Source organism: Arachis stenosperma, chromosome 8 (genome assembly GCF_014773155.1).
Source record: "Arachis stenosperma cultivar V10309 chromosome 8, arast.V10309.gnm1.PFL2, whole genome shotgun sequence".
In the NCBI taxonomy this organism is placed as follows: domain Eukaryota; kingdom Viridiplantae; phylum Streptophyta; class Magnoliopsida; order Fabales; family Fabaceae; genus Arachis; species Arachis stenosperma.
In genome coordinates, this window is record NC_080384.1 from 6,267,838 (window position 1) to 6,286,451 (window position 18,614).

The 18,614-nt window shown below is 33.4% G+C and overlaps 1 protein-coding gene across 5 annotated transcripts; it reads right to left on the reverse strand.

The window, feature by feature from the left end:
- Positions 1-4,411: 4,411 nt before the first annotated feature.
- Positions 4,412-17,750, reverse strand: LOC130944542 (uncharacterized). 5 transcript variants are annotated; one of them, XR_009072065.1, is made up of 6 exons: positions 17,447-17,750; positions 17,127-17,317; positions 16,891-16,936; positions 15,203-15,299; positions 10,037-10,236; positions 4,874-4,892 (listed from the first exon to the last, which is right to left on the reverse strand). XR_009072065.1 is itself a non-coding variant. In XM_057872893.1 (5 exons), the coding sequence occupies exons 1-5, from the start codon at positions 17,634-17,636 to the stop codon at positions 4,821-4,823; spliced, it is 699 nt and encodes a 232-aa protein (XP_057728876.1). In that variant the 5' UTR covers positions 17,637-17,750; the 3' UTR covers positions 4,412-4,820. The 5 variants fall into 5 exon arrangements, 4 of the variants coding, with proteins under 4 accessions (XP_057728876.1, XP_057728879.1, XP_057728878.1 ...); XM_057872893.1 differs by lacking the exon at positions 15,203-15,299 and having other exon boundaries at positions 4,412-4,892; XM_057872895.1 differs by lacking the exon at positions 4,874-4,892 and having other exon boundaries at positions 10,216-10,345.
- Between the last annotated feature and the right edge of the window lie 864 nt (positions 17,751-18,614).

The following is an 18,614-nucleotide window of genomic DNA, read 5'->3' on the forward strand; positions in this document are numbered from 1 at the left end:
TAAGATTTAATTATATGTTGAAAGTTCTAGGATTGCCTTCAGTTTTCTCGGGACATTATATGTTAGATATGTAGGCACTGTTACCATGCTTATAACCTCTAGTTCTCATTTCATACAAATTTTATGGTTTTCAGATGCAGAACGTGAGGCACCTCGCTGAGGCTTGCTGGAAGCTTCTGATAGCGAAAATTCCTTTTTTGGATATATGTATATACGTAGATACTTATTATCTCCACTACTTATGTTCATGTTGTATTAGCTTCCTCTTAGAGGTTATTTTGCAGAAACAGGTCCTGTAAATTCTTTTGGGTGCTCTTATATATGTGTGTGTGTGTGTGTGTGTGTGTGTGTGTGTGTGTGTGTGTGTGTGTGTGTGTGTGTGTGCTCTGGCCGGTTTATCTTTGCGAACCGAGTCTTGAGCTTTGTTATCTGTATTTGGGAACTCTTCTGTATATAATCATGTTAGCTTACTTTTACCTTACTTCACATACGTTGTCGCTTCGTGAGTGTTGCGATTTTTGTTTTGCCACTTTTGTTTTAACTTTTCTTCAAAGGTTCCTTGTTATAAATCTTCTTTCGAACTATTTTATATATATAATTTTATTTTTAGAAGACGTAATACCTCACCACCTCTGTCTTATGACTTAAGCATAAGATTCTGTGCGGTAGGGTATTACATAAACTCTTATGCAATGCATGAAATTGACCTCATGTTTTCTTAAGCATTCCCTTAACATTGCTTTTTATTTGGTGTAGTATTGAGCTCAAATTGCATATAAGCTTGATGGGAGTTCCCTTCCTTTACCGAAAGTTCTTATTCCTAAAACTTGTCAACCACATTTCCTTACTAAAGGATCATTTTCTTTGTTCTTTAATGCACATAAGATGGTTTTTATAATGCTTAATGTGTATGTAATAAAAAAACATTATATTATGACATACAATGATAGCATCCATATTCACAAATATTTAATATATGACACCTAAAATAGTATATAATGCCTTCGCATCTTTAGTGAGACTTTCATATCTTTTTTAGTAGTTTACTTAGGATTAATTTAAAGTTCATATGTTTTAACTGAAATTTTCATAACTAACCATACATTTAGAGTTATTTTATAATTATTGTGTATTCAAAATTATTCTTCAAAGAAATCAAGTGAAAAGAGGAAAACAGAGAAGCAACCATGAAAGAACCAAAGTTGAAATGCCCACCGAAGAAAGAGAAAAAGGTGGTGCCCAACTTCAAGATTTGAAGTCTGACTTCAACCATCAATCCCAACAAGGGAATCAAGTCTAACGCCTAAATGGGCGCTCAACTAAAGATATCCCAAGCCCAGCAGCGCCCAATATCAAAGTCCGGCGCCTTCGACTACAAAATGAAGTATGGCACTAATCACTCAAGTCCAACGCCAATCACTCAAGTCTAGCGCCAAGCCTATGGTCCTCTTCCAGGATGTTCTAATTCAGCTCAGAGATTCAAGATTGTTTGCTTCTTCTAGAAAGATAAGAATTAGTTTCAATTTGAATTTGAATGGTTGTTCTGGTTATCTTATCCTTCAAAAGATAAGACAAGATTAGATTTAGTTTTTAAATTTGAATTCTAGGATAGGATTTAGAATATAAATAAGTGAACGATGGTTCAAATAGAGATAATCGAGGATCCTCAGATCCCGAACATCTTGTATCAAGCATTTCATTAGCTTTTGTTTTTCTGTTTATCAGAAGTAACTAACTCTCTTTTGTTAACGATTAGGAGCTCTATTTGATTTTCATGGAATGGTAATCTATTTTTTTTATTTTGATTTATGCATTAATACGTTTTCAAGATTGAGTTTCGCTCTTCATTCTTTAATGATTAGAAGTATTGGAAAAAATTAAAATTGGAGCTAGCTTGAAATCATTCTCATCATTTTCAATTATCTAGGACCAACTTTTGAATATATGACATTCATTCAGCTAAGAATAGCTATGAATATGATGTAACGTTAATCGGAATTGTGCTTAACCTCTGTTTCTTAATTAATTGACCAAAAAATTGGCGATTAAATAAGATAAAGAGAAATTAAATTTCCAAGGGATTGGGATTTGATGATATATAATTTGTTGTGAAAGTATTTGCATGAATCAAAGTAAATAAACATGAGGATTTCCTTTTCTAAAAGTTAAATATCTCCGAAGTCTTTAACATCTTTATTCACTTTTATTTCTTTAAACTCATAAGTATTCATTCATTCACACCAAACACTCTCCTTTACTGTTCTTTCCTATTTCAAGATTTACATTCTTCCTCTTGCAAATGTTCGATCGATTTAATTAGAAGATTCAATTAGGAATTGCTTGATCGATCCTTTATTCCTCGTGGAAACAATATCCACTCACTGTGGTATTACTTGGAGTGATTTGGTGCACTTGCCAATATTCAATTTTTGGCTCATCAGTATACAGCCCCTATCTTCAATGAAATTTATGAAAATCTTATATATGTTCCAATCCAAGTAGACATGATTCTCTAGTGGAGAAAAATTTGCTCTATGGCTAACGAAAAAAAAAATATTCTTCTAAGTACATGCACGAGATTAGGACTGGAGGTGATACGTGCTCAGGAAGGCATTTTCATCATGTTAGAGACAAGGGATAGAATGGTAATCTTATCATATTCAAGGATCTGAATATTAGAAGAATTATGCTATGCCAATCTTGGACATCAAGGAAATCAAGAGCTTGTCTCAAAAATAGCGGTGCTAAAATGGCGGCAGCTCATAAGGCTCATTGGGCTAAGTCAAAACAGCAAGAAGCCCAATAATGCTTTTCAAATTCATGGGAGGAATAATTTATCATGAAAATTCGAATTTTGTAGGCCTTTGTTTTAGTTTGTTTTGTGGTTAAAGTTTATTAGAAGGTTTGTTTTAGTTTTGATTTGTTTAGTAGTATTTTTAGGAATTTTAAATTTTAAATCAAATCTGATCTAATTAATTAAGATCAAATCTGATTTAAATTTTAAAATCTTACCTTATCTTTTTGTTAGTTTGTTAGGGCCTATTTAAACACCTTTGGTGAGACAATTTGGAAAACCTTTTGATGAATTAAAACTTCCTTAGTGCTTTATGCACGTTTTATTGTGTGAGAAGTGAGGTGAGTGATTCGCATGCTTGTTGCATGGAGAAGATTGAGTGGTTTAATTTTCGTCCCTCTGATCTAGGTTGCCAAGGACAAATTTTTTAAAGGTATAGTAGGGAAAACCTTTCGGGTGACCTAGGTTGCTAAGAACAAGTTTTTTAGAGGTCTAGTAGGAAAACTCCCTTTATCTATCCTTTTAAATTCTTATCAGGAGGTGATTAGGATTTTATTAGAAACCGATAGATCATAATCCATTATTAAAAAAGTATGAGGAACAGAATAAATGATGAGTTAATTGATGGCTTCTTACTTGATGAACTTAATATAAATATAGAGGTTGTAGAAGATATAGATTCCATGCAAATTTTTAAGTCTTTGTTGAGTTTGTTGTAGAAAAAAATCTCCATATTCTCGATCATCGTGGTAGCATAATTCAAAGAGGATAATTCTCCAACAATATATGAATGAAATTTGTGAATTTTTGTTGAAGGGTTTCGAATGAGAGTGAGGAAATGATAAAAGATATAGATTTTTTTATAATAAAGTGAAAAAAATATACAAATGACAACCTATAGAGACAACAGCCCATAGAGGAGATAGGTCACATAACATTTTTGTGTAAAAAATAGGAATGGAATGAAAAAAAAAAGACTCAAATGACTTAGATATGTGCAGATTGTATTAGAAAAATCTAACTCGCAATTAGATAAAATCTTCAATCTAAATCGTCATTTTACAATCTCTATAAAGTTTTCTATGTTTGATATTTAGAAATATCTATTAGATACAAATTTATAAAAAATTGAGTTAGCCTTGAAACTATGTTTAAACCAAGTCAAATTGAATAACTATAGTTTCAGATATTTATAGAATACTAATAGTATGTTAGGCTAATTGATTACACTAATTTTCTATTATAAATTTATAACAAATTTATCTACCTAATTAAATTTAAATCTGATTTTGACAGACAATATGATTTTATCATCTTTTCATATAATCAGATTATTTAGATCCAATCAATACTAAAATTAGTGTTGCCATATTTTCAAATTTTAAATTAGATATGTTAATTTTTTTAAGTACATTATCTTCTGAGTTTTTCTTGAGTTTAAATTTTAAATTAATATAAATTTAACTAATTAATTATCAAATAATAAATATGATCCAAAACAACTAAGATATTACAGGATATGTACTAGTAAAGAGGCAATATAATGTTCAATATTTAACTGAAATCTCATTAGTAAACTCATTTTCTATTATCTTGACAGGAGAAAAAAAAATAAAAAGAAACAAAAGAATCATTTTTTATTACCCAAAAAAATGTCTGCAAGTCATAAAAGAAGAAAATAGCAGCATTTTGTGAGAGACTCATGATAGAACACATTCCCCAACCCTTAAACAAGCTCGCGGCATTTTCTTCCCCTAACCTGCTACTTACTATAGTATAACGCATGCACAAAAGTTACATTGCCATAACGCTTGCAATTACCACTATGTTGTAGTGACTGACTGAGTAGCTCTAATTTTGCTGATTTCCACACTCCTACTATTAGGTCGAAAATGTATCATAAAAATATAGTGAAATAACAAACCAACTTGCATGCATATGCTACAATCGGATTTTGTTTAAACTACAACCAGTTAACCACTAGAATTTACTTCCAGCACCAGCTGCAATCGCTACTGACGAGATTTCATATTTCACCAGTACCTAGTGGCCCCCTTGAGGTATCGCCAGAAGCCCACGCATGATAATCCTTCACTAACTGCTTACAGGAATTTGACAAAAAATAATATAAAATAAGAAAAATGAATAAGATGTGTCATAAAAATTATTGGGGTAATAAGAAAGAAATTATACGCAAACATACTTTCAATATTGAACCATAAACTCTAAGAAGAATCTGTGAACACTTTTGTTTTCTTTTTAACCCGGAAATGCACCTCAAATATGTCTCAGCAACTCAATCTACACAACTATTTGGTGATGACAGGTAATGCCGCCGTTCAGGTGAGTAACAGCAAGTTTGAACAATTTGTACAAAAATTGGCTAAGTTGGATGGTAACAAATAGGATGAAGTGGAATATTCAAAGGAAGACTTCTTCAAAGGAGATGGCAGCGAGCAAAAGTATGACGGGGTAGAGCTCACCATGAAATCTCTTCAGGTTTCACTCAAAAGCCTTAACGGCAGAATGGAAACGTCACACTTCCGAATGGTCCCATCACTAGAGCACGAGCAAAGAAATTCAAGGAGAGCTTTGAAAATTTGACAGCACTCATACGCGAGGAATTAAGCAAGTTCTAACCAAGAGAGAAAAGACAAGGCTTTTGAGTGAAAGGCATAAATTATTATTAATTTTCAAAATTATTAGATCTATATTTTAGTTTGCTTTGTTATTAACGTTTATTAGAAGATTTGATTTGCTTAATAGTATTTTTAAGAAATTTAAATTTAAATCAAATCTAATCTATTCTAATAAGATCAAATCTAATTTAAATTATCTTCTTATTTTTTATCTAGTTTGTTAGGAATCTATTTAAACACTTTCTGTGAGACAATTTACATTTTTTTTATGAATAAAATTTTCAATTGCTTTATGTACGTTTTTATTGTGTGATTAAGTGTTTGTTTGGGCGTCATTAAATCCATAAAAAATATCTTTTTTAATGGAAAAAAAATACTTTTTTATTTTTTAGTGTGTTTGACAAATTTCTAATAATAAAACTAAAAGCACTAGAAAAAAAATCATTTATTTTGAAAAGTTAAGATTTACATCTTTTTTTAAGAGATCTTTTTTCTTTTAAAAAAGATGTTTTTTAAAAATAAATGAATAAAGAAATATTTTTATCTTATTTTACCCAAACATAATTGATAGATAAAAAATCTTTTTACATGAGATATCCAAATATAAAATCACTTTTACCAAAAATGGCGTCCAGACAAACCCTAAGTGAAGTGAGTGATTTGTTACGCTTGTTGTATGAAGAAGATTAAAAAAATCCAACATAAGGTGATTCTGTGTGATGGTTTCTTCAACTTTAGCCTTCTGATCCAGGTTGTCAAGAACAAGTTCTTTGAAAGTCTAATAAAAAATCCCTTCAGTGACCTAAATTGCTAAGAAAAAGTATGTTAGAGGTCTAGTAGAAAAATCTATCCTCCTCTTTAATAATTCAAATTTTTTCATTAAGGTTTTCATCCAATTTTGTTTCATCCTACTGCTTCCACTACTTTTCTACACCCTTTCGTTCCCGTGGTGTCCTTTCTTATTCTTCTTCCTTCTCCCTTCCAATCCTTCCACTAGGACTTTAATTTGTCTTTATTAAACTCCTTAAATTTATCATTTGGTATCAGTTACAGGTCATAGATAAATTTTTATTTATCTACACGTTCTAAGATTCTTGTTTAGTCTTTGTTTTTCTCTTCAATTTCTGCAGATTTACTTTAGAGAAAAAAAAAACAATTATTATTAAATTGTTTCTGCAATTACTATAGTCTACAAAAAAGACATCGCCCAAAAAAAGTTGAAAAAAAAGATCAATTATACAGTTTTCAATCTTTTTTTCAAAATTCTACAAAAAAAAATCAATCACAAATTTTTCACATTTGCCTTTACCTTTTCCAGAATTACTTTGGGTTTAATTAAAATTCAAATTTTTCTAATTTGTATCACCTTAGTGTCACTCATTGTTTTCTTTCCTATGTCACATACTTTAGTTGTCTCAAATTAAAAGTATCTATCATTCAGATTATCTTAGTTTATCTTAGTTTGGTGCCTCAATTTTTTATTTTCTGTGCAACTTATTAATGCAATCCAAGAAAGGAAAACAACAAGAGCGGTGAGATCAAAAGAGGATAAAAGCCAGAAATTGAGTGTAAACACGAGTGTTCTAATCCGAGTAATACACGTGAAAAGAGTGTTGTGAGGTAGTTCCCATTTCTCATGAAATATGTGAAGCACTATGGGTAGAAAAAATCCTACAAAAACTAAAAGTTCTCATTTCTCTACCAATGAGATTGTATTGTGACAACAAATCTGTAATTTCTATTTCTCATAATCCAGTGTTGCATGATAGAACTAAACATGTTGAAGAGATTGAGAGAGGACAGATTTGCATCTCATATGTTCCAACCACGTAGCAATTAGCAGATGTTCTAATTAAAGGATTACCCTATAACATAATAAGCAAGCTGATAATGAATGATATCTTCAAGCCAACTTGAGGGGGAGTGTTGACTAAATCAAATCAAAATCAGATTCCTAATTTCTTTCATGAATCTTTTATATGAAAATAGAATTAGTTATAAATCTTTTTTTTTTGTTTAACTTAATTTTAGAAATTTTATTATTAGAAATCTTTTCTTTATTTTAGACTATTTTCTTTATTTCTATTTTTCTTTAGTTATAAATCTCTTCTTTCCTATTTTATAATTATTTCTATTTCTGTAATTTCTCTATAAAGAAAATGATTTCCTGTACATTTGATAGAATATTATATTCAAACACTTCAACTAAAAAACATGCAACCTATTCCAGATCCATTTCAGTTCTTAAAAAATCACTACATAAATGAAATTGTTTTCTAGAAAACTGAGCTCATAAACCATTAGTGCTCTATATCATATTAGTTTAGAATACAACACAAAATGATATTGTCAAATTCGTTTTCAACTTGGCCACAAGTACATAATTACAAGTATACAAGCAACGAGCACCGCGTCCATGAACTCTTTTTTCCCCCCAACCTTTATTGCATTTTAAAGCTCTTCCTAAACCTAAGTTGGTATTTTCAAAGAAGTCAAAACACAAAAATCTTTCTTTTAAGAATTTTGACAGAAGGTCATTACAAATCAGCTTTTAAAATACAAATAATCTTTCAAATCTCACATATTCATAGTTTAACAAGCATAAGCTAATAAAAAAATAATTCAATAAAGACAACCTATTGCTCTATGATGCAATGAAATGCTACTTGTCACCTAAGATTAAAATCTAAGAAAAAGTGCCAACATTGTTCATAAAGAAAATAAGGAATTCATATTCAGAATAGTAATGTCTAACATAGAACAAACCAAAATAACAATTATCACATATTTTCAGAGATTCATTAGAGCAACACAAGTACTTAGATAAATAACTCAGAGCAGATAGCATCTTGTGCAACTCAATTAGCCCCCACGACCGCTACAGTCCCATAACAAAGGGAGCTAGTACTTTAGAATTATCTGTTGAATTCTTTTTCAACTTTTATACCATAGATGAGTTATTTCCATGAATGTGAATTCCTTAGGATGACACAATATCATCTTTAGAGCAGCATATGAACCAGAATATCATAATTAAACCACATTCTTGTGATGACACAAAATATCATGTATAGAGCATACACAGCCAGAAAATCATAACTAATTCAACCACATACTAAAACTATGGGACTCTAACAAAGTGAATTATGCAAGAAAATTTAAACCAGAAGTATCATTCAACCTCAATGTACCACTCTAGGAAAGACATATTTCATGCACATGTCAGCAGTAATATTAAAACAGTAATCACAGGAAAGCAAAAGGAAGATTCGAATGATAGAGTTGAGGACGCAATAATTGGACAGGAAAAATCCCACCCTTGCCATTTAGCTATGTGAGGAAAAAAGTGAGGCAGCGAAGAATGAAGGAGACTGAGCCAGCTAATGTAACCACCTTGCCATCTGGCAATGTGAGTGTGGAGGGGATCTGAAATTCCTTTAGGAGACATTGCAGGAGCAGAGAGGTCAGACCTTGAGAATTAGACTCGGAACCTTAGGAATGAGGATGGTTCTTCAAATCCTATCACCACTTTTTCCTTCCATTTCTATTTTCATACAGCTTTCAATGCATCAATTGGATAATGGTGAAACCTCTCTGGTACACTCCATTTTCTCCATTTTTCTGTTGCTTTTGCATTGCTTTATTTCTTACCTATGATACCAGTTGTTACAGAATGAGAGCTAGGGTCTAAAGTTTATGTCCCCAAAACTTCAATCCGGGCTTTTTTTTTACTCTTTTTCTTTTGTCATTATTCTTTTGTCCATAGGGGCAGGACTGGGTATTTAAAAGGACCAAAAGAATATTATCATTGCTTTTATATTTTTTGCCCAAAACAGGCACCAACCATTAATAAGTACAAAGTAACACCACTTCGGAAAATTTAGGTTGCATGCACAAGCAGAAATGGCTAAAATTAAAACCTAAAGGCCTCATACTTTTTTCTTGAGATCATGTTTGAAATCATCTCTTAAAAGCTTCATGAGAAGCATGGCTCTTTCGTCAAAGTTCCAAACAAAACAGCATGGCACCGATGCATTCTAAAATCCCACTCATCCTTTTGATGTGTTTCGAGATATGATCTCAAACTATCCTAGCATTTTTTTTTTCATCAGCAACTTCTGAAACACTCAGTTAGATGATTTATGTGGCTTTTAATGTGTTTCGATGATATTTTCATTAAGAACAAAAGCATAATTTGAAGCAATGTGCTAAAATACAACGGATAATAAAGTCACCTTCACATTCATTTGGGACATTATACATAATAAAACTTGATTCACCTTGTATTGAAGTGATATTATAATATCAAATCCAAATAATTAAAATTTGGAAATTCCTACTTATGCTTTTTTAATAAATACTTTCTATGCCCAAAAAACAAAGGGGTACTTATAGGCACACTCAACCTCTCTTAATAAGGTCTTGCAGCCCCCTTCTCTCTCCGTCAAATTATAAACCCTCTTAATAAGGGGTTAGATGCAAGGAAATTCATTATTAACCACCATGCGGCCGACATGCCAGGCAGGGGGCCTCTCTTTTCATTTAAATTCTTAAAGTCTCAATATTTTCTTCAGAAGAAAATAAAATTAAGATTAAAACAAACCTGTGACATAAACCGGGGAAGCATAATCCTAAGTATTTGTTCAAGGACCTGAGTTCCAGCAGATTCAATCGCTTGCTTTGGTATTACTCGGAAGGCGAAAGGAATTTCAATGCTTACCTCAATTAAAGTATCTGATGTGAGTTTATGTACCAATGACATGTCAGAATCACTGTCACATGATATCCGGTTCACCATTAAAGCTGCATTACCATCTTAAAGTATTGAAAAGGCATTCCAGAAAGTAGAATAAACCGAATAGTATGACTTTGTGCAGATTTTTTTTTTAACCTTTCCTCATTAAGGGCACAACTGCACAAGAGTTTATAATCATAGTGTTTGCAGATTACAATGGAGATAGCTAGTAAACTTCATCAAAAAGCAGTAATAAGCGGAACAAGGATCAGCTTTTATGGTAAGTATTTGAAAGTCATTCTATGTTTTAGTTTGCAAACAGACGGACAACAGTACCTACAAGCCAAAAGCTTCACAAGAGAGAGAACCCATTCTACCTTGCTATGTTATTGTGGAGAAAAATTGGAGAAAGAACTCATTGCTTTCATTTCATCCAAAAAGAGGTATATATAGAGATATCTATCATAAATGCTAAAGTTCTAACTACCAACTGCATGTTGACTTTCAACACTCCTCCTCAAGCTTGAGGATATAGAATTATAGACCATAATACCAAGTTTGTTATATAAGTAACTTATTCTGAGGCCTCTTAAAGCCATAGTTAAAATATCTACCAATTGGTCATTTGGAATAACAAAACTTGTGGTGATATCTCCACATAGAATCATTTGTCTCTAGTAAAATAGCAGTCAACCTTGATGTGTTTAGTCCTCTCATAAAAGGCTGGATTATAGGCAATACACAGACCTGCACATACAAGACTGATAGACTCTTCTTCTAAATTGGAATTCTTCAAGAAGTTGCTTCAGCCACATAAGTTCACATAAAGTTAATGCAATAGCACGATATTTTACCTCAGCACTAGATCATCCAACCGCATCTTGTGTAAGGAGGAGAATTTAGAATAGGGAAAAAAATTATTCATTCTGAGGGAAATTAGGAAGAATCAAGAGGGAGAGAGATAATTCAATTGATAGAATTCTAAAGAAAGAAAGATACAAATTACTCAATTCATGGTTACCTCATTCTAGTACTACTATTCTATTTATAGTAAATTCTACTCCTAATGAGAATTTTTTTTAATTAGAATATAGACCCATTTTTACTAACATTACATTCCCCTTAATGTCAAGGTAGTAGAAAAAATTAAATCCTAATTAAAATATAAATTCTTATAACAAATAATAAAAATAATAGTTACTCTTAAAATAATATTTTCTATCTTATTTCTATTCTACTGCTAAAAAAAACAAAATTACTACCAAAATCCCATTGTTTAAAATAAATTGAGTCCACTTAAACTAAGTTGGTATACCAAAATCTTCTATGACCTGCACATTAGAGATTGAGCCCAAAATGAATAAGGTTAGGCCCAAGATTCCAAAGCAGAACCCTAATGTGGCTTCACCCTCAACTTCCTTCCAGAACATTCTCTTATCACAAGCCACTCCCTCGCCGCCCAACCACACCACCGCTGGAGCATGGCTATGGTTCCCTCCAATCACCACCTCGCACTTCTTCCTTGCCTGCGACCCACCGCTGTACCAACAACCGCGTGTGCCACCATCAATGTCGCCACCGCTGGAGAACTCGAGGCTTGTCGCCGCCGCATCACGATCCCAGGGAAACGATGCCTCCATGAGTGGTGGTGGCCTAGCCACCATCGGAAGTCCATGACTGAACCCAGGAAATCGGAGATCTCAGCCTTACCCCGTCGCTGCTCCATTAAGGTAAATGGAAGCCGTTTCGTCTTCGTTGCTCCGCTTTCCTTCTTGACGATGCCATCCTCGGTGCCGCTATTGGTCGTGCTTCGCCCACCGCCACTATTCTGAGTAGGGGTGCACATGGGCCGGGTGAAACCGGGTTTGATGTGACCCAAACCCGACCCGAAATATATACCAAGTCTATTTGCTAGATCCGAACCCGGCCCTAGACCCGATAAAACCAATACACTTTCGGGCCACAATTATACCGGGTGAAAACCGGACCGTTAACATTACATTACGTTGATACCTTCTTGTAAGCTAGCATGTAAAAATATCCAAATTTCCAAGTCTCTAACCATTATTTAACATGGTAAAATTCACTTAGAAAAATATAACAAGAACCAACCCTTCTTTAAAATTAAAGCATAACCACAATCAATACTAATATTGTCTAATAATACCAAATATTTAAATCAATACAAATAACACAATATTATGCATTAGTCTAAAGTCTAAACATTCTAAACATAAAACATTAATTTATAGTCTTATAATGACTAACACAAAATATTAAAATTTACAATACTTAAATTCCACATAAGAATAGTCATGATCCATCACTGATAACACAAAATATAAATTGTGTATGATGACCGGGCCACCGGGCCGACTTCGGGTGGCCCGAGCTATGGCCCGGACCCGACCCGAAATAATGACCGGGTCTATTTTTGAGACCCTTACCCGGTCCTAAACCCGATAAAATCACACCAAATTAGCCCCAAAAGTGTTCGGGACCGGACCGAGCCTTCGGGCCGGACCGGGTCTGTGCACCCCTAATTCTGAGTGGTTCTGCCGCCGTCGATATCGCTGTCTTCCTCGACCGGTTTTGTTCCCCTCCAGGTACAACCATCGGCATCCAGAGATTGCGTTCCAGCGTACAGCTAAATTGGTTCCAAAATCAGAAACTCCGATTGCAGATTTGGAATTCTAGTTGATTCCTTCTCTAATTCTGCACCTTCAGAATCTGAATTGTGGCTGAAATGGAAGGCTGTGAATGTTGTATTAGAATGCTCTTCTGTTGTAGTAATTTGAATGTTTTTCAATTCGGTTGTTCTTGTTACTGGAAGAATATTTTTCTAATGCGTTTGAAGAATATTCGTGTAATTAAAAACATATGATGGGGCCACAACTAGTGTGAACACTCAAGGTGGTGTGACAGAGTAATTTCCTATTGGTATAGGATTATACCAGGGATCATCCTTACGTCCATACCTTACGTTCATACCTTTTTACATTAGTCTTGGAAATACTCATAGACCACATCCAAGAGCCTGTGCCATGGGACATGTGTTTTCCCGATGATATCGTCTTTATGGGAGAGTCAAGGGAAGACCTAAATAAGAAGTTGGACTTATGGAAAGAAGCTATAGAAGTGTATGGTCTGCGCATAAGCCGTAGTAAGACGGAATATATGGAATGTAAGTTCGGTCTGAGAAGGGAAAACCCTAATATAGAGGTGAAGATTGGAGAAAATATCCTACGAAAAGTTAAAAGATTGGATGCATTATACAGGATAATAGAGAGATTGAACATGATGTAGATCATAGGATCCAAGCAGATTAGTCAAAATGGCGGAGTGCATCTAGTTTTATATGTGACAAAAATGTGCATTTAAAACTTAAAGATAAATTATATTGCACTGCTATAAGACCGGCTATGCTTTATGGTACGGAGTGTTGGGCGACCAAAAGGGAGCATGAATATATACTGAGTGTGACAGAAATGAAGATGTTGAGATGGATGAGTGGTTATACGCGATTAGATAAAATAAGGAACGAAGATATAAGAGAGAGAATTGGAGTAGCACCCATTGTGAAAAACATGGTAGAATCGCGTCTTAGGTGGTTTGGACATGTGATAAGAAGACCGACAGAACATCCAGTCAGGAGGGTGGATGAGATGAAAGATGGACAAGGAGTGAAAGGCAGAGGAAGACCTAAGAAGACCATCCATGAGATAGTCAAACAAGATCTACATGTAAACGATTTCTCTATAGACATGATACATAACAGAGCTCAATGGCGTCGTTTGATTCATGTAGCCGACCCAGCTAGTGGGACAAGACTTTGTTGTTGTTGTTGTGAATTTGAAATTCTGGATATGGAATTGTTAATGCATCCTGTAATTTTGTTGATGAATTGTTGTAGATCTAAATCTGTTGTTGGGACGTTAGGTGGGGTTTGGAACAGAGACAGACACAGAGAGACTGAGACTGAGGCAGAGACTGAGAGATAGAGATTGAAATAAGTTTTAGTATTGTGTTTGGAGTAAAGTGGGAGATAAAGACTGAAATATGAATAAAGCTCTAATTTAATTTGCACAAAGGGTAAAATTGGAATTAATTAATTGAAATGGAAGTATTTTAGGTATAAAATGTTATTAAAGTTTCAATCTCCGTCTCCAAATATTTCAGTTCCCTGTGTCCCCACTTTTTGGAGGTATTGAAATACTAAAATTTTAGGAACAGATATTGAAATTTTAATACCAATCTCTGAGCCAAACAACAGTCTCCGTCGCATTACCTCAAAACAAACGCTACCTTATTGTTGGCTTTTACATTTTTGAAAATGGATATTTCCATCATTATTCATAAAATTTTGTTAAATAAAATGCATCCCAAAGAGTTTGAGGATCATCAAAGATAATATCTCTATCGATATAATTTTCCAATCCATTGAGAAAATTCTTCAATTTTTCAGCATTATTCAAACCCAAACGTTGAGCATAAGATAAAAAAAAGCTATAAAATACGCAACTACACAACTACACTTCCAATTTGCTCCATTAGAGGTGAGATCACTAACCTACCATGAGAATGGAAAATGTTGGTCAATGAAAGCACCAATGTGAAGAGGAGAATTTAGAATAGGGAAAGAATTAATCATTTAGAGGAAAATTAGAAGGAAGAATCAAAAGGGAGAGAGATAATTCTATTGATAAAATTCCAAAGAAAGAAAAATATAAATTATTCAATTCAGGGTTACCTCAATTTATTACTACTATTCTATTTATAATAAATTCTACTCCTAATGAGAATTTTTTAATTGGACTATAGGTCCATTTTTATTCCTAACATCTTGTTTTTTACTTTTCCAAGAGATAAGATTGCCAGGTATAAACACAATTCCCCAAGATGGGATAAGGATTCACCTGGAGCTTTAGGAATAGAGATAGAAGACAAAGACGACAAACAAATATAGTAGTTGAAAGAGACACGATGCTAACTCAAAGCAACATAATGTGGAGAAAGGTTATGGGAAACGTATACCTTTGCGAAGGGCAATAGGAAGGCAAAAGAGATTGGGCCAGATCCGACAAAAAGAGAATGGATCCTTTTGGTACACAACGAGTTTTCTCGCTAGGCTCTGATATCATGTTAATCCAAAGAAAATAGGAGAAAGATCTCATTGTTTTCATGTCATCCAAAAAGAGGTATATATATAGAGATATCTATCAACTATTATCAAAAATGCTAAGTTACTAACTATCAACTACATGCATAAATGCTAAGCTGCTAACTATCAACCATCAACTACATCCTGACTAACAGTACTGAATATTTAAACCTTGATAACTCTATCAATTTGAAAAACAGTAAATAAATAAATAAAAAGAAAACAATAATAACAACAACAACAACTAGCTGCTAGTGAATCCCAACAACAGTTCAATCAATAGCATTAAAGATGTATAAGTCCAACAACAATCATATCAATATAATATGGGCAATAAAAAGGCTGATAATACTATATAAGCACCCAAAATCAATGTCTATGAACTCATAAACCTTTGAACAATAAATAAAAAAAATTTGTGCTTTTAGAATATAAGAGAATATTTTTGTTCTAAATGCCCAAAAACAACCATAACAGACATAAAATTAACACATCACGGATACATCCAAAATATTTCAAATTTCAAAGTTAATTAAATCATATTATCAATTGTATCATGAGCTGGCAAGGGTCACATTTACCTGTGATAATGATATTATTGTTTTAGTTAAAGATATTAATTTGTTAGTTTTCTTAGTAAACAATGCATACTAAAATGATTTAGAAAAGAGGGATATTTTGCAACAACAGAAACTCGTTTGAGAGAACATACAGGATCTTAGACTATTAGAATTTAGCTTTGAGTTTTGATTTTGGAGTAAAACTGTAAAAGGGAAAACAGGAAGGGCTTGAACTGTACTCACATTTCAGACCATTCCTTCCCTTGCCTTAAAAGAATTAAACTACTAACACAAATTTACCCTTAAAGTTCCAGGTCTAACATCAAAGCAATATCATCATATCCGTGCTAATATAACATATTTGTGCCTTATCACATCTGTATTTCATACTTCATATAACAAATTCTCCAGTTTAAAAGAAATGAAGCACATGATTGCTCATAGTATGGACGAGTTAGCATCGTTTCCTTAAGTGCCAACATATTAGAACTGACCCAAAGCCAGAATGGGCAAAAGTTGTAGTCATTTCAAAGTTAAAAGCTCAAGATAATGATTTTCTGAATGGTAGGGTCAATCAAGGTAACAATCACCTTATTCCAAACATCTCACCTACACTGAGACAAACGTAAAATGAACGAGTAAATAGATAAAAGTACACCTGAAAGAGTTTGGAATAGACAAAAAATACACACTAAGATTCATAATATCAAAGTATACCCCAAAGATTATTTTCAATGGACAAAAATACACGCCAAAGATTCGTAAATATCAAACACTTACTAATAGTATAACACTTTTGTCTATTGAAAACAATCTATGAGGTGTACTTTTGTATTTAGGAATATTTAGTGTGTACTTTTGTCCATCCCAAACTCCTTCATGTGTATTTGGTTCATTTGTTCAAACTAGAATTTTAAATTTACCCAAAAAATTATTTAAAAAAATCAATAACTTTCTGGTTTCTACATAGATTGTAATATGCAGCAAACAGTAAAACTCACCATCAAATTTGTCATTCTGAGAAGCCACCATGGGCGAGCCCTCTAGCTGTCAACAATGGTAAAACCACAAATAAACATGATACGAAATGCAGATTAAAAAGAGAAAAAGATCAAATTATTAAATAAAAATGGCAGCCCAACCTGACGCTTGGCCGATTCTACAACTTGAACCACCTGACCTTAAGGACACAGAGACAAGTAAAAGTAAAAATAGAAGAGGAATAAGAGAACCACACCTTGCAGGACAAGAGCTTGATGCAACAACCATCAGGTTGTTCTTCCACCTTAACAAGCAAAACCGGAATAACCTCAAAGTTGAAGAACTTAAACCCGTAAACGTAACACCTGAAGGTGTTATCATTCACGCGTTCAATCCTCTCCGCGTCTAACACAGAATACTGACTAGCCGGCAACCGCATGTACTCAACTACAAGCACCCAAAAGAAAATGAGATAACTGAAACGTCAAAATCATGAATCCAACGAATTTACCCAAATTACAAGCATTATAAAGACAAAGTGAAAGAAAGGGTAACTATCAAACTCTCTAACATTACTTAGTGGACGTTCGAGTTGCCTAACGGAAATGGACTCCTTACGCCGAGCAACGAACCGGGCTTTCTCGGTGAGAGCTGCTGAAGCACGAAGGGAAAGGCGAGGGGACTGTAAAAAGCATTGGGTGCACAACGATGCAGCAGGGAACGAATACGGAACGGAAGGACCCAGCGAGGCGTTGCCCAGTGCCATCCCAAAGAGGTTGGTTTAGGTTGGTTTAAAAGAGGATAGCGCTAGTGACTGCGAAAGACCGGAAGATGTGGTCAGAAAGAGGGAAAAAAGACTTCCTTTAACAAAGGAAACGAAAGAATTATCGGCTTTGATTTTTTTAAGATAAACGGCGCAGAATTTATAGTTACTTTTTCTTTTTATTTCTTTTTTACTTGGATGGAAAAGTCAAATTTCGGTAATTAATTTGGAAAAAGCTTGTGGAGTTAAGATACTTAACTACGGGTTTAGTATTTGAAACTTGAAAGAGACAAAAAGTCTTCCAAAAATATTATCAACAAAAAAATTTTTTTTATAATTTAAAAATACGATAAAAATAATTAATAAATATTATATTTTTTATAGGTAATAAAAAAAGTTTTGTATTCAACAAATAATATATTTATTTAATTTAAATTTTTGTAGTAATATTTAAAAAAATATTTAAAAAGCACACACCTGCGAGGACAAATGAAATGAGTGCTGAAATGAGAGAGAAATGCTACACCTGGATCACACGTATGAAAACATACGCAGATGAAAATACTAATGAGTATGACACCGTGTGCACACTCAATATCCAAGATAAACACATTTTGTCAAAAATCCACTTCGCATCTCTCTAAGCTGATACACATAAAGAAGCTGAGGTAATATTAGAATAACATTAATGATTTTATCATGAAAAGTAACTGCAATATCGATTTATATAAAATTGATTTATGCTTTTATTTCTAGATTGTCTCTGTCGTGTGCCTCATTCTTAACCAGCAAAAGATTAAAAGGTTTCAAGAAGAAATATACTATCTCTCCCCTGATATTGTGGTAAGTGAACTCAAGATCCAAAACACATATCCAAGACTTGAAGAACTCACTAGAATATCAAGAGGAGTAGTATATATAGGAGTAGTTTTGAACTATAGAGAAGCTTGGCACTTGGGAGAACCACTCTCTGCATATTTA